This window comes from Manacus vitellinus, unplaced genomic scaffold, assembly GCF_001715985.3.
Source record: "Manacus vitellinus isolate BGI_N305 unplaced genomic scaffold, ASM171598v3 scaffold_10_pilon, whole genome shotgun sequence".
Lineage (NCBI taxonomy): Eukaryota > Metazoa > Chordata > Aves > Passeriformes > Pipridae > Manacus > Manacus vitellinus.
The window spans coordinates 1890533-1905853 of NW_021938838.1; the positions used below are offsets into that span (position 1 = coordinate 1890533).

Here is a 15321-nt window from a genome sequence, read left to right on the forward strand (position 1 = left end):
GTAGGAGAGCGGCGTTGTTGTGACTTGCCCGCAGAAAGCACGGAAAAAGTGAGCGGTAGTAAATAATCCGGTGACATAACCTCCCTGCGGACCACACGGAAGAAATCCGTCTCACCGCCGTCCTCCAGTTAAGAACACGCTGCCCAGTGAAGTGGACTTGCTTAATTCGAAACTAGAAATAGCAACAGTTGGGTGTTTTGACAGATGCTGTATCGGTACAATGCCTCCTTTGCAGTAGTTCTGTAACTTGGATTGGTACTATTTGCTCCTTAAACAAGAGGTTTAGCGAGTAGCCATAGTTTAATTTCAGCATGTCATGAGCAATTTGGACTGTATTTACAACAGAAGTGAGATAGTACTAAAAACACAACCCCTTGATGTTGATACATCATGGGCTCAGACTGTCTCTGGTTCCCACTTGTTGCAATAAAGCATGGCATCTGCTCTCAGGAACTTTTTTTTTTTAAGCAGGTAACAAAACAGGTGTGACTCTGACAAATCATTCTTAGTGCACACAGCTGAAGTACTTCCTGTTTCTAAGGAAACTACTTTGGCATTGGCTGAAATTATAGGTAGGGTGAGTCCAGGTGGGGTGACTCTTCTAAACAGGAAGCAAACTTAGTTGCTAATAGGCTTGCTTGTCTTTTCTAGGCTTGTTGCCTTGATTTTTTTCTGCCCTTTTGCTTTCAAGTTCCCTGTTAACTGTTGATGCTGTTGGCTTGGTGTCTCCAAATCACTCATAGCCAGCTTGCTGTCTACCTGTCTCTCCTCTTTGGAGATGTTTAATTCATTTTAATTGATGCTGAAATGGCTGCTGTTGGTGTTAAGCTGAGTAAGTGGGGGAGAAACTGTGTAAACCTAACTTAGGAATAGAGGACAGTGATATTTTGTGAGCCCTTGATGGGACATCACTAAATCACGTTGAGAATTCTTATCACTGAGAATCCTGGTTGAGGACATCACTGTTTTAGCCAGATTTATCTTTTTTTTTTTTTCCTATAGACATCCCTGCTGTATGAATACTGCAGTTCTTTGACTTTTAAAATAGCATTTAACTGTTTCCAAACACTTTTTGGATGGTAAAACAGTACAAAGCCTTTGAGAACAGGTCCCTCCTTTCCTTTCCTCCAGCAGAAACTTTATGCTGCAATGTTTGAAGAAGTAGGAAGTGAGAGTTTCTTGGGTTTTTGTTTTTTGTTTTTTGTTTGTTTGTTTTTTTTAAAGAGTCCAGGTTGAGATGTGGGATGCCTGAAGCAGCCATGTCATGCTTGGTGCATGTGTGGTGTATTTGAGGTAGGTTCCAAACCTGAAACTCAGCTGGCCTGAGTGTATGGGAACAATATTGGTGCTTAGCTCAGCCACTCCATTGTGACTTGCAGTTGACTGGAATTGTGTGCAGCTTTCCAGTACATAGCATGTTAGGGTGGCTTTTCTGTGTGTAAACACCTACATTTGAACTGGTCAAACTAATTGGGAACTTATTTTATTGCTAATGTGCCTTACACTGCAAGGTTTTTCTCTCAGAAGATTTCAAAATGGTAGATGTCCTGAAATCTAAAGTATAGTATAATTCAAACCCTTCTTTCTCCCTTGGATTGCTTCCCATGTGGGGCTCTGGAGAGGTGTGCTGCTCTTCCATGTGGTCTATTTGTGTGTGGGTTTGAAAAGAGAGCAAGAGACAGTTCTGAAGAGCAGGTTTAGCAGTGCTCCCTTCAGCATGTTTTATGTGATGTTTTTTGACAGGAGTTTAGAACCTAATCAGTGAACACATTGGTGCTTGTCACTTGAGCTGTTTTATCCTCCACATGCAGCATGTGTGGCCTAAAATCGTTACAGCTCTTGAAACACAGCAGGAATAGTTAATTCTGCAAAATACTGAAAAAAATTCCAAAGTTCAGCTTTAAGTATTTTGAAATTACTTTCTTTGTAAGGCTGTTCCTGAGTTTATGGAAGACTTCAGGTTTGTCAAGTTCAGCATCAAGGCTTAGTTACTCCTGGTGATTTCTGGTTAATAGGGAGTGTCTCTGTCACACCTGATGGCTGGTTTCATATTGGCCTTCTGTTTTGTGCTTCTTGAATTCGTGCCTAAAATTTTATCACATTTGTGTTTTAATAGCCCAGCAGAACTCTGCTGTTGAAAAGAATCTACTTAAGTGCCAAATTTTTTGCTGATGGCCCATTGTTTTCCTTAGAGTGTGTTCAGGCTGTGTAATGCTGTAGATTTTGGTAAATATTTTCTAACTCTGTGATGCACAATATAAAGTGGTAATATTGTGAGAGCTCCTGAGTCCTGTGTCTGATATCTTAATCCATTACTGTAATATAGGATCTGTGACTGAAAGTAGCTAACTTTGACAGTGAATCTAGATTTTTTTTTTATAAAATCCCTGTGGCTGAAGCCTGACTTGTCTGAATCTGGCAGGTTTGTCCCATGGACTGAAAGCTTCCTGAATGGTTGAGGCCAGTGTAGGGAGATTCATTCCCACGAAGGATATATGCATCTAAAAATAAAGGCTGCTCCACATAGCATTCATAGCTTTCTTAATCAGTGCTCTAGTAATTGAATTTTAGCCTTGCACTGAATGACCAGAGAGGTACCTGTGCAGTTCTGCTTCCCGGGCAGGATTCCCTTGGTTACTCGGATTTTGTGTACTCTCCCAAGTTGTGCTGTTTGAACCTCTGAACTGCTGTTGGTGTGTTGCTCGTGGGAGCTGTCAGGGTTTGCCCTGCAATCCATATGTTTAGAACATAAGTGAGAAGCTGTTTCCTCAGCCATTGTGTTCTGTCCTTGAGTCGCCGTGTTTGCTCAGCTCTTGTTCTGCTTCCTTGAAAGGGAAAATCCCATTTTGCCTCCAGCTTGGGTTCTCCGGTAGCACTGCCAGATTTTGCAGTTGGAAAGTGGCAAAGCTTCTTGTGCTTCCATGCAATCAGAGCATGCTGAGAGGGAGTCCCTGCTTTTTGGGGAGACAACAGAGATGCTAATAGGAGGGCGGGACGGTCAGTGTCCCTGCTCTGCAGGGTAGCAGGGAGGATCAGATAATGGATTGAGCCCAACTCGAGAATTCCAGTATCAAAAAGCTTGATTTTTAGGTGGAGTAGGTGTGAATTGCTGTGCTATTTGTATTGGTCTGAGCAAATTCTTGAAATTCTGTTACTGCCTTAAAAAAAAGTCAAGTTAAAGTTTTGCTTTGTGTCCCATTCTTGAGTCCTGCTTCAAACATCCCGTGAGTTTTTTCAGGCTGGTTGCTGAAATGTGGTGCTCTGATGGGACTGGATTCCCCTCACTGCCTGCCTGGCTTTGATAGGTGCAATTACTGTGCCAAGGTCTGTCTGCTTACATTTTAACAAATGTTTCACAGAAGCTTCATACTGGTCATGTATGTTAAACCTTGCCAGTAAGATTGTCTTGGAAAGTGTGTATTTGCCATGCCCAGTGATGTTTTCTGGATTATTCCAAAAGATGAATTTTAGGGTTATTAAAAATAAAAATTAAAAAAATCGGATACTGTGCTACTGAGAAATGTTTTTAAACTTTTGTGTCAGTCCTCCCTTCTGCAAAGGTGTTTCACGGTCAGTGGCCTTTGAAAGTGTGTGTGAAGGTAATGAATTCTAGCTTGTCAGATGCACTAAAAAGAAATGGAAGTTTTGTGTAGTTCTTCTCACTGCAGTTTTAGACATGCCCTGAAATTCTTTCAGAGCCCAACTGCCTTGTGATTGAAGAATCCTTTCAATATTACTGCTTCAAAATTTGTTCTTTGCGAGATGTGAGTTTTATTGCAGAAGAAGGATCTTGCATCGCTTCTTGGGGTAGGCAGGGTTTTACTGTGGCATAATGAAAGTCTGGAAGTCGGTTCATTTGGCTTTCCTTACAAATAGTTTACACATACATTTATTTAATATAATAAACTTCTCTCGAGAGCAGAATGATCTTCATTGTCTCTGATAGGGTTTGTTGCTCCTGATGCTTTGAAATGTAGGCAGATGTCAAATAAGGTTCTAAGTGTGAACGATGAAATATAAAGGGAGATGAGGAGATGAGTTCTGAGTGTATCCAGCTGCCTGTGGCCGCTCGGTGGGGTCTCCCAGGAGGAGGGGTGGCCCCGGAGCTGCTGCAGGAGTTGCTCCCTGCACTGCTTTGCCCTCGGCGTTCCTCGTGCCAAGCGAACACATCACCCGGGCGATCCATCTCCGTGATGAGGCAGAAATCGTGTACTGGTGGTTTTGGCCGGAGAGCCAAGACAGCAAGGCAGTAGTTTTTATTCTGAAAAAGGGATCATCAGACTCTTGGCATGAAGCCCAGTGACCTTTGTGTTTCGATCAAGTAGGGCTTCCAAACAGCTACTTTCCAGCTCGATTCTGCCTCTGATAATGTACAGTGCTGCTTCGTGGAGCAGTTTAGGGCTTCTTTTGAGATTCCTCAGGCGGTTGGATATGCAGGACTTGCTTTGGGATGCAGTTTTGTCACATTGGCAATCTGTAATTTAACAGATGAGATGTCAAGTGCCAAGTTTTGTGTTGTCATAGAAATTTATTAAGCTGGCAAGCTCTGCTGTTGTAGCTCACTGGAAAGCTGTTTCAGTATAAGCCAAATGTTAGGGTTAGTTTATTGCAGTTCTTTGTGTGTTGCTCATTCACAATTGCTTGTTTTGGTGTGCAGGGTTGAGGCAATACTGCTTGGATGGTACCGAGGCAAAATATTGAGGAGACGGTAAAAGCACGTTTTTTGTATAAACTTGCGATCGATGCTTTGAACGACTCTGACCTCTGATTGTTGCTGTGTGGTAACTAATTCATTATTCATCTCATTTTCTTCTTTCTCACAGTGCTGAAAGGGTAGTCATTCTTCTCACTGAGCTGTTTGCTGGCTCTTTCAGACTGGCAAAATGCAGAAACAAATAAATGTGGTCGGGTGGTGTGGAAACAACTAAGCTTGTGTTGTGAAAACTTGATAGTACTTCTTTTTCCTTGTGGGCATAGTTATGTGAGGTTGCTGCAGAAGTTTAATGTGATACTGTTTGTTTTTTTTCAGGTGCCATGTTTCAGAACAGACGAAGACAACTGAGAAAGAAGAGCTGAAGAAAGTAACACAGAAACAAATACAGGCTAATTGGGGGAAAAAAGATTGACCTGTCTCTGAGGTGACTAAAGGGGAATAATGGTGATTTTGCGCCGGGCTCGGCCGCCTGCTTCCGCCCCAACCAGCAATGAATCTTGACTCGCTCTCGCTGGCCTTGTCTCAAATCAGCTACCTGGTGGACAATTTAACCAAGAAAAACTACCGAGCCAGCCAGCAGGAAATACAGCATGTAAGTAAAGTGAGACGGTGCTACAAAATAAATTTTGGAAAGAGAACTGGAGTGTTGAACGGAGTTTCTCTTCTCGTTGGAACTGTGCTCTGCGGTGCTCTCGTGTGCCACTGGGACTGTTTTCTGTGGTGTTGGGAATCCCAGTGCGTGTCTGACACTCCTGTTGGTTCATCTGTCATGGAATACAGCAGCTCAGAGCCCAGACCAGTGTTAACTTTGTAGATGAATATCAGGATTAACTGCTGCTCCTGGGGCAAAGCTTTCCTAACTCCTCTAGGTTAAATCTTTCAAGTTTTGGACATTCTGCAGAACACTGAGGGGAAGGAAAACATACACATTTTGAGATGTTGCACTGAAAGCATGAATATGTGGTAATTTACATCTGAATGCTTTCACTTACCTCAGGTGGAAGTTTTTTGTCCCTCATTCAGTGAAGCATGGCTTGTTGTGAAGCCAGGCTGATTGTCTTGGCCCTGGGTTTTCAGAAGGCAGGCAGAATAACTGTATGTTGAGACCCAAATATCTGTGATCTGTGCAAGAATTCTGGTTTAGCTGACCTTTTTAAAAATAGCTCTGACTAGCAGGGTGGACCGAAAAGCATTATCCACAGAGGAGTGCTTAGGAGGAAGTGAATGTTACTGAGCCAGTTTTAGAAACTGGTTTAGTTCAGTTCCCAGCAGACAGCTGGGCCACTTAAATGTTTTTTTCCTCCAGCAGTTTGATCCTGCAGCGATTTGAATCAGATCAGAAGGCCAGAGGGCTTAGGCAGTGTGAGTTTCTGATAACAGTTGTTATCTATAAAAGTGTATTCATTGCTTATCTCGAGGTGAGAGGAGCTCACTGCTTTAAATGTAGGCCATGGAGATGGAATAGATTTCCTGTAACTTCTGTAACTTTCCCATGTTTTTGCAAGTTCAGTAGTCCACTGTCTTATCTGTGATCACTGCTGTGCTTTTGAACAGATGGTTTTTGCAGCGAGGTGTGACTGAAGCATGACTTGCAGATCTGTCAGGTGAACACTTGTGTGAAGGATAATAAACATTCCTTTGATTTGGGAGATGTGGTTGATCTGCCATTCAGTTGGAGGCTTAAAGGGGCAGATTGTCCCTCACCCTTCACGCCAGGCCTGTTTCACTCAGTGTGGTGAGAGACTGGAACCTGGTGTGTGGAAATGGCTGGTTTGTGTAGGTTGGGTTGTAAGACAGATCTAGGATTTCAAGACTGAATTTCTAAAATCATCTTAATCCATTGTCTTTTTTTTCCTTTTCTCCTGGTATTGCTTTACCTCTGTGGTTGCTAGTACAGTTTTTCCTTAGATAGTTGAAGAGATTATAAATGCTGTAAGTCTGTCTCATGGTACACTGCTTGGTGTAAATTTTGAGCATGATTCATACAATTTTACAAAGCTTCCATCTAAGCATGTACAGATGTGGAAATCCATACTTGGTCACTTGTGACAATAACAATTCCAAAATGACACTTGCATTTAAATACATCACTCAAGCTTAACAGTGGCAAAGCTTGAGCAATTAATTTCTTTGTAGATGTGCTTCAGTAGTCATTTAACAGAGGTGATGCTTTAATTCTGCTTTAAAAAAAAATATGTTGAAGAGAACCTTTTATGCATTTGTCAGACATAAATTCTAAAGAATGGCTTCCTCTGAAGTGAGTTTTTGTGGTCTCCTTTTTTTTAAAGGAGTGGAAAGGAGAGCCTGGTCGGAGAGCAGGGAAGGGCTTTGCAGGCAGGTTCATCTAGGAAAGCAAAACTTGCTGAATCTAGAAAGACACAGTTATTTTTTTGATCTAATCATGCATTTGCCTAAACAAAATCCAGCTGGTTCCTGTGTGATAATTCCAAATGCAAGTGGCTCAAACTTTATCGTGAATCACAGACTGGTTGAGGTTGGAAGGGACCTGTGGAGGTCACCTGGTCCAACCTCCTACTCAAACAGTCACTTGGAGAGGGTTGCCCAGGAATGTGGATGGACACTCCACAATCTCCCTGGGCAGCCTGTGCCAGTGCTTGGACACCCTTGTGGTAAAAAATGAGTCTTTAGATCTTATTTTATGACTGGATACACTGTCTTGTAGATGTATATCCATAACTCTGGACTGACATACCACAGACATGCATATTGTAGCCTCTGGTCAAAAGGCAGAGCTAGATCTGGCTTGGAAGTTCCTTTGCAGCGGAACAAAACTTGGCAGCCACTGGAATAAGCAGGCTGTGAGGGAAAGGGAAGCACAGTGTCTTAGGTAACAGTGGAAAAATGGAGATGGAAACAATCAAACATCAAGCCTGAAGCAGCCCTGTTTGTCTCTTTGCACAAAGGAATTACCAGCGAACAAGGGCCCTCAGGATGGGGTGAGGCAGTGGGCTGGGGGCAGGCAGGCAGGCCAGAGGCACAGCTGCAGGTTTGTGCTGGCGCATGTGGCGTGTGTCCTGCAGCTAGAAAGGAGGAAACAATGAGAAAAACGTTGCCAGTAGATGAAAGTTGGGTTTGTGATTAACTTCTACTCTTTGGACAAAAGAGGCGAGCTACTATTGGGTGTGTGACTTCAAATTTCTGCCAGTATGGATTCTATTAAAAACAAGTACTGCTGTGTTCTTAGATGGGGTTTGAAGAAAAGAATAAGCTCTGAAACGATCTGGAGCTGCTTCAGACAACAAGCTGATGAGCTGGTCTGTAGCCAAGAGTGAAGGCAAATGGTAGGGGGTGCTAACAAGAATGTGATATTGTTAAGATTTAGTAATGAGTGATGGTGTTGAAAATTAACAGATGTAGATCACCTGTTTTTGACAGGTATTGGATACAGCTGAATGAGCTCTAATGACTGGGGAAGACTTGGTTAAACTTCTCAGCTGCAGGTGTCCAGCATGTGGCCTTGGATTTTAAAGCTTGCTAATGAGCAAGTTTGAGATGAACTTTTTGCTTTAGATGGCAGAAAAAACTTCCCTTGTGCTTTAAAAGACCCTGGAATAATGGCAGTCAAGTCAGTCCCAGCCAGGAGACACCGTACAAGCTGCCTGCAAGATCAGTGAAGATGCTGTCTGATGGCTTGTCTCCTGGATAAGTTCCTGCTACCCAGGCATAGCACAGAGGTGCACACTGTCCCAGGGCTGTGCTCTGGAGGAGTTAGGCACTGCAGCTGTGGGGGAAAGTGGGGGAAATGAGACCATGGCACTGTGTTCTGGGCTACTTCGGTGGCAGAGAAGCTTGAAACCATCCTCTGGGTGACTCAAAAACCCTTTTTACTTCGTTTTTTAAAAATGCTACCCCTGAAATGCATGGCTTCTGTGTCAGTGACTTGTGTCTGGGTTCTTTATCTCTTCATTTATACTTCTATTATGCCGGTGGGGTTAATGACTTGGCTTTTAGGTTACTCATTAAAAAAGAACATTCTCAGCGGTTTTGTTGAAACTATAGATGACTTAACCACTGGAAGTATCCATGGTACCAGCCCCAGATCTTGCTCTGTAATCCCTGTTTGCCCAGCTGGTTTTTTTGATCCTTTTTTGCAGATTGTGAACAGGCACGGTCCCGAGGCAGACAGGCATTTACTACGCTGTCTATTCTCGCACGTGGATTTCAGTGGCGATGGTAAAAGCAGTGGCAAAGATTTCCATCAGGTACAGTTTGCACTGAGGCATCTGTTTATTAGTTTTGGTTGTTAAAAATCTGCAGTAGGATTTGATCCATGTTAAGCACAAAGGCAGGTTAGAAGCAGTAGCTTCAAACAAACTTCTGATCCGTGGCCTTTCAACTGCAAGCACCTTTCACTAGTATTAAGTCAGAAGACAACAAGTTATTGATATCTGACTCTTGCAGTCTCTTGATCTGGAAAAAAACCCAGATGGCATCAGTTCAATTGCTCTTTCTACCACATGAAGTGCTCTGTTGTGAAAGCCTTTCTGTGTCTTTTAAAACTTTGTCCAAATCCACTGACAGTTCTCCTGGTAACTGTGTCTATTGGCAGGAGTGTTTTCATCTTTAAAAAATTTTGCCACAGACTTTTTAGCTCATAAACATGAATTCAGTACTCTTAGATTCTGTTGAACATGTGAGAATGACTACAAAAAAATGAAACACTGCACATGTGATGGAGAATGTTTTATCACTTTTGTCTTAAAAGCAAAACAAACCTGAAGGAAGCTTGAATGAAAAGAAACTAGTTAATGTTAGTGAGAATTTGGGCACTTAAACGTATCTTATCATTGTTTACTTTTACTACATGAGGTGGGCAGCAGTTTTGTTTTGTTGTCCTGTTACAAAATTGTGAATCTTCAATTTATCTTGTTCTTTTCAGACTCAATTTCTGATCCAGGAGTGTGCGTCGCTGATTACAAAACCCAACTTTATCTCGACGCTGTCCTACGCCATTGACAATCCCTTGCACTATCAGAAGGTTGGTATGCTCCAAGGGGATCCCACTGTCAGCAGCTGCACTGAATTGGTCTGTAGGAAACCAGCTGGTTTTCCCTTGTGTTCCCTTGTTGTACTAAAAATCTTCAAAAATTGAGCTTGCCCAATTGGTGTGGGCTTTTTGTTAAACTAAGCAAGTTAGTCAGTCACTCAGAATGACTGCAAAGTAATTTTAAAGCTTTATCTAATATCAGTATTTTACGTCTTGTTTGTGGCACCAGAACAAAAATAAATCATCAGTGCTCCTGTTTCTTTCTGTATGAAAACCATGATAGTGGTTTGATAATGAAAGAGTGGGGTATATGGAAGAAACTTTTAGTTTAGTTGGAAAGATGTTTGTTTAGCCATATAAGCTTTGTGTGAACCTACAGCAGAATAGTTACTAATATTCCAAACTTGCCAATGGACTCTAGATAGCCTGGCACATTGCAAATGAGACTAACCCCCTAACAACTTCCATTTAACTCTTCTTACCTGTTTCAGAGTCTAAAGCCTTCACCCCATTTATTTGCCCAATTGAGTAAAGTCATCAAATTAAGTAAAGTTCAAGAGGTAGGTGAACACTTATTTAAAAAATATTTTAATGTATTTTTTTTTTACTAAGCATGTTAGAAAGGATGATGCCCCTTACTATGATGTTTATTCCTGTTTGTAGGTGATTTTTGGTCTCGCTTTACTGAACTCTTTCAGCTCAGATCTACGAGGTTTTGGTAAGTGAAGCTTCTGAAGTGCTACAGCAGGGACACCCTTTTCTTTTTCAGCACTGGGCTTTCTAGATGGGTAGATATGTGCCTGCCTGGCCTGAGCTTGCAGTTAGTGGTGGGCAATAGCTGACACAGTCATATTGTATGAAGCTGAAGGTCCCTTTCATAATGACTTGCTAGATAATGAATCAGCGTGAGGTACTGCCATAACTTTTAGTTGTCCATTAATATTTGAGGTTTGGAGTATTTAAATCTGAACTGTTGAGGCAAACACAAATTAAGAGAATGGTACCCACGAATCTTTGTATTTAAAAAGGAATTGCAGGTTTTTACTGGAGCCTCTTTTTGTTTCCAAAAGCTGCCCAGTTTATCAAACAGAAACTCCCGGATCTCTTACGCTCTTACATTGACGCGGACGTCAGTGGAAATCAAGAAGGTGGCTTCCAAGATATTGCAATAGAGGTCCTGCACCTTCTCCTCTCCCATCTCCTCTTTGGGCAGAAGGGAGCCTTTGGGGTAGGACAGGAGCAGATTGACGCTTTCCTCAAAACATTACGTAGAGGTAAGTGGTGCTGTTCAGGAAACCTGCCTGGATGCAAACTTGGGAAGGGAATTTCGTAACTTGCCCTCAGTGCCGAGGGCTGAAGTTGTGGGGAGCTTGGTGAGGCAGAACTCTGTAAATTTTCATAGCTCTGAACTGACAGAAAAATAACATTTCTCTGGCATTGGCCATAATGTACTGTTTTGCTTTCAGTGAGCAGTAATGCGGTCTCATGTTTTTGAAAAGTTTGATAAATAAACGTGAAGTGGGGGATATTCAAGTCTGTGTTTGCTTGTTTGGGCTGGTGTTTGTGGGTTTAACCAGAAGAGTTCAGTGCACTGTAGCTGAGAAACCCCATACGGTGTAAAGTGTAAGAACATATATGGCCATTTGAAACAGGTACATTTGCAGCACTGTGCTGTTTATATTGGGTGTGGATCCATGAGGGAACAGTGAGGGAGGGAGGTGCTTCTGAGTTAAACTCTGGTTCATTTCTTGGAAGCTACAATGGTTGTTGCAGGGGACCTTATCTACAAGGTAGTCTCTTCCTTTCCAATATGAGTATTTGCTGTAAACCTATCAGAATAGGGAGGATTTGAACTCAAGATGATAACTGAATTTAAATTAACCCACTCCTTGGTTCTGCACAGATCTAGAGGAAGGTACCCTGTATACAAAAGCAAAATACTTGTTCTTATTGTTTAAATATAACTTGTTAGTGTATTAGCTTCTGAAATTCCTGACACTTTGCTTTGGGAAATTGGGAACTCTTCCCTGACTGGCCCTGGAGGGTATGGAGACATTATATGTCATCTTAAAGACAATGCTGTCTCAGGAAGGCCCACCCACAAGGTGACAACTCCCATGCCCACACCTGATCTTCTTGTTACCTGTCTCTCTTAAATTTTACCTTCCAGAAGTGAAAAGTGAGTATCTTCTCTTTCCACACCCAAGTGCCTGGCTGTACAGATTTGCTGTACTTCTTAGACTTAGTAACAGATCCTTTGTTTCCTAATACTTCCTGACTTGGAGGAGAGGCTTTTGGTGGACTGCTGTCTTGTTTCCTGATCTGTGCTTTTTTCTGGATGACTGTTAGTGACAATCTAAGTCTAAACTTACACCAGCTGCAGTGAACCTGTATGAACCTAGTCTAGTCTGTACTCTTGCTCTTTAGGAATATCCAAGTGCCATTAGAGAACTGAGAGTGGGATGGAGGGATGCTGCATGAGTACCCTCTTGGTTCCTGCAGGAGCAGGGCAACTCTAGCTCAGCAGTGGAATAATTTTGCATAGCCTTTTATGTGCAACTGGTGTTCTGGGGTTTTTGACGCTTTTTTGTTACTCTTGCCTTTAGATTTTCCCCAGGAGCGTTGCCCTGTGGTGCTTGCACCACTTCTATACCCTGAAAAACGGGACATTCTAATGGACAGGATCCTGCCTGATTCTGGAGGGATAGCCAAAACCATGATGGAGAGTTCTCTGGCAGATTTCATGCAAGAAGTTGGCTATGGCTTTTGTGCAAGGTTTGTGGGAAAATGTAATTTTCAAGCATCTTGGGTGGTGGTGGTTTTCTTTCTTGTTTCTTGAGGCAAAAGGTAAAGAACGCCTAAAGTACTGAAATAACTACAATCTCAGTAAATATTGTGAGGTCATTTGTTTGGATTCCTGTTTTATATTTTGCTTTCTTCTAAAGTGTAGGATTTTGTAATGGTGAGAAGTGCTTCAGCAGTGTTCTGTATTCCTGCTCCCTCCCCAGTCTGAAAGGTTAGAGAGGCAGTTCTGGACTTGTTTAGATACATGTGTGAATTGAAGCAGTTACTAGGAAAGGGGAGGGAGAAGGTAGACTTCAGTCAGGAGCTGTCTGTTCAGGAGTTAATTTGAATATATTAAAGGTTAACTTCCTGCTGTATACCTGCTATCTGCACAAAGCCAGCTCAGTTTTTGAATGCAGTTTATCAGGATTTAGGGTAGCGCTCTGCTACTGGTAATGATAACAGGAGCCTGCAAGTGTGTGGCTGGTTTTGAAGAGGGCCTTAGTCTTAGCCCTCAGTATGAACCTAACCTGTTTTTGTAAAGGAAATTCATTAAGAAGCATAAGCTAGAAATAAATGATTCTGTATTTTAAGAGACAGACTATTGCCTGCTTTGGGGAGGTGATCAAATCTCAAAGGTATAAATGTGAATTTGTTGAAACCATGAGGTAAAAACACAGTAAGTGTGTTAGAAGATACTGAAAATTATTTCCTTTGTTAGCATGTGCCTGTTAATAAAACAGTTTATATCTGTATTGATGCTGTATAAATCTTGTTGACCTAGTTATGAAATATTCACAAAATAAAAAAAAATAAAGCAGAAAAAGCCTTCAGTTCTAAAACTGAAAATTGAGCACCTGCTCATTGTTTGCTCTTTTGGCTCCTTGAAGGTTTCTGCTGGTGACCTCTGCTCAGGGATGCCATGCCTTGCATCAGGCTGAAAGGCAAACGTTCACAGCTTACCTTTGAACAGTGCATGTCATCGTTTTGAACTGTGTGCATTCTCAAAGCCTTTGTTTCACTTTTAACTACCAGAAAACTTGAGTCTTTGAAGCTCTGTATCACAGGTCAATATGTGGAAGTGCTTTTAGCCAGAAACAGTGCTAAACCTACCCTGTGCCTTTGCTGTGGCAGAGCACAGTCTGTGAAACATCTCCACCTGTCACTTCAGTACACCTGGCTTTGAACTGCAAATGTGGCACAGAACGTTTCATGGAAATAATTGCACGGATTCTCTACTGAATCTTTCTTCTTGATTGTCCTGGAATTTTGTTATGTTGGATCATTTGGCTAACATGACTGAAGTTGAGTTTTAGTCTCAAGTTAGTTTCTCCCAGCAATCTGTGTGTGGTCCCAACTGTACTCACAGGCCTTGTTTCCATCTGTCCTACGTTGTGCCACGGTGAAAGCCGCTTTCACAAGATCTTTGTGTTCTGTTGCCATCTTAGTGTCGAAGAATGTCGCAACATAATCATGCAGTTTGGGGTGCGGGAAGTCACGGCTGCCCAGGTCGCCAGGGTTTTGGGGATGATGGCTCGCACTCACTCGGGACTGACGGACGGGATTCCATTACAGGTGAGTGGCCTCTCGGGCTGGGGATTATATTTCAGCAGAAACAGAGGAGTTAAAATGCCAGCCTCTAGTAATTTAACAATTGCTTGTATTATTCGGGGCTTGTACTTGTGTCAGTTCTGTTGCAAATGTGTTTAATACTTGAATGAATGAAAGATTCTCAGAAGTCTAAAACTGGTGTCAGTACTGGTCTGAGCTTCTGATTATGCCTTCCCAGTGCAGGGAGTTCTGTAGCCAGTGGGTGTTGAGACTCCTTTGTTTTTAACTATTGTTTAATTCAGTGTATTTGACTTGCAGTCTATTTCGGCTCCTGGCAGTGGGATTTGGAGTGATGGGAAGGATAAGAGTGATGGAACCCAAGCCCATACCTGGAATGTGGAGGTCTTGATTGATGTTCTTAAAGAGCTGGTGAGTATTGTGAGCATCTTGGTCTTTTATGTGGAATATCTGAAAGCAGGACATGTCTCAGTGTGATTGTAAAGCTTTCTAAGCTCCAACAGCCTGAATAGCTTTGAATCTCCTTAATGTGACTGTACTTAAAATGATTGGAGTTTTTTTCCTCATGAACAAGAAAATTTTGAGGAATTGTGGGAAATAAAAGCTGCTTGAATGAGTAACTCGGGTGCAATTTGAGATTTATTCCACGCTGCTCCCACGTACTCCAGCATGTGTTCTCTGAGGGTTTTTGTGTTTCAGCGTATTTCTGGCAGGGGAATGTTTTGTTCATCAGACACCTTGCTTTGAAAAGCTTCTCACTGTAGGCATAAATGATGAAAATGAAACTATTTTTGTAACCACTCATTCCAACGCTGTAAAGCTTTTTGCGTATGAGGATGCTTTAGAAATAGGAAAGTTTTTCCACCACTTTATAAAAGCAGCAATTTTTGTAATTAACTCAGATAAATGTGAGTCCCATTTTTTTGGTCTGCCTTATTTTTTTGTGATTTTTTTTTTCCCCTGTATATTCCCTCTAAAGTATACAGGGGTCAATTATTTTTTCTAAACCTTGGACCATACAACTAGCTTTGTATTTTTGCTCATCTGTCCCTGAAGTGAGTGGTTATTGTTCCACAGTGGCCACAGTTCCCTCCCAAGCTCTCTCATCCTTATTGTTTCACGGTGTTGTTGAAAAATGCAGTAGGTGCTTTTCAAGGACTGGCAGTTTACATTTTGCAGAAGGAGAAGCGAGTTCTGCTTGCCAGCAGGTCAGACCCTTCTGCCTTTTATTAGAAGGCACGTGGGA

General features: G+C 42.1%; 1 protein-coding gene across 4 annotated transcripts in view; it reads left to right on the plus strand.

Moving 5' to 3' along the window:
- The first annotated feature begins 5029 nt into the window (after positions 1-5029).
- The window catches only part of CNOT1 (CCR4-NOT transcription complex subunit 1), a 48693-nt gene continuing 38401 nt past the window's right edge, over positions 5030-15321 (plus strand). For all 4 annotated transcript variants that reach the window (XM_029965578.1, XM_029965580.1, XM_029965579.1 and 1 more), the window contains exons 1-9: positions 5030-5306; positions 8830-8937; positions 9615-9713; positions 10214-10282; positions 10386-10440; positions 10793-10996; positions 12329-12497; positions 13955-14081; positions 14376-14486. In XM_029965578.1, the coding sequence (XP_029821438.1) occupies positions 5205-5306; positions 8830-8937; positions 9615-9713; positions 10214-10282; positions 10386-10440; positions 10793-10996; positions 12329-12497; positions 13955-14081; positions 14376-14486 (1044 nt within the window). In that variant the 5' untranslated portion in view covers positions 5030-5204. The remainder of the gene's footprint in view (positions 5307-8829; positions 8938-9614; positions 9714-10213; positions 10283-10385; positions 10441-10792; positions 10997-12328; positions 12498-13954; positions 14082-14375; positions 14487-15321) is intronic.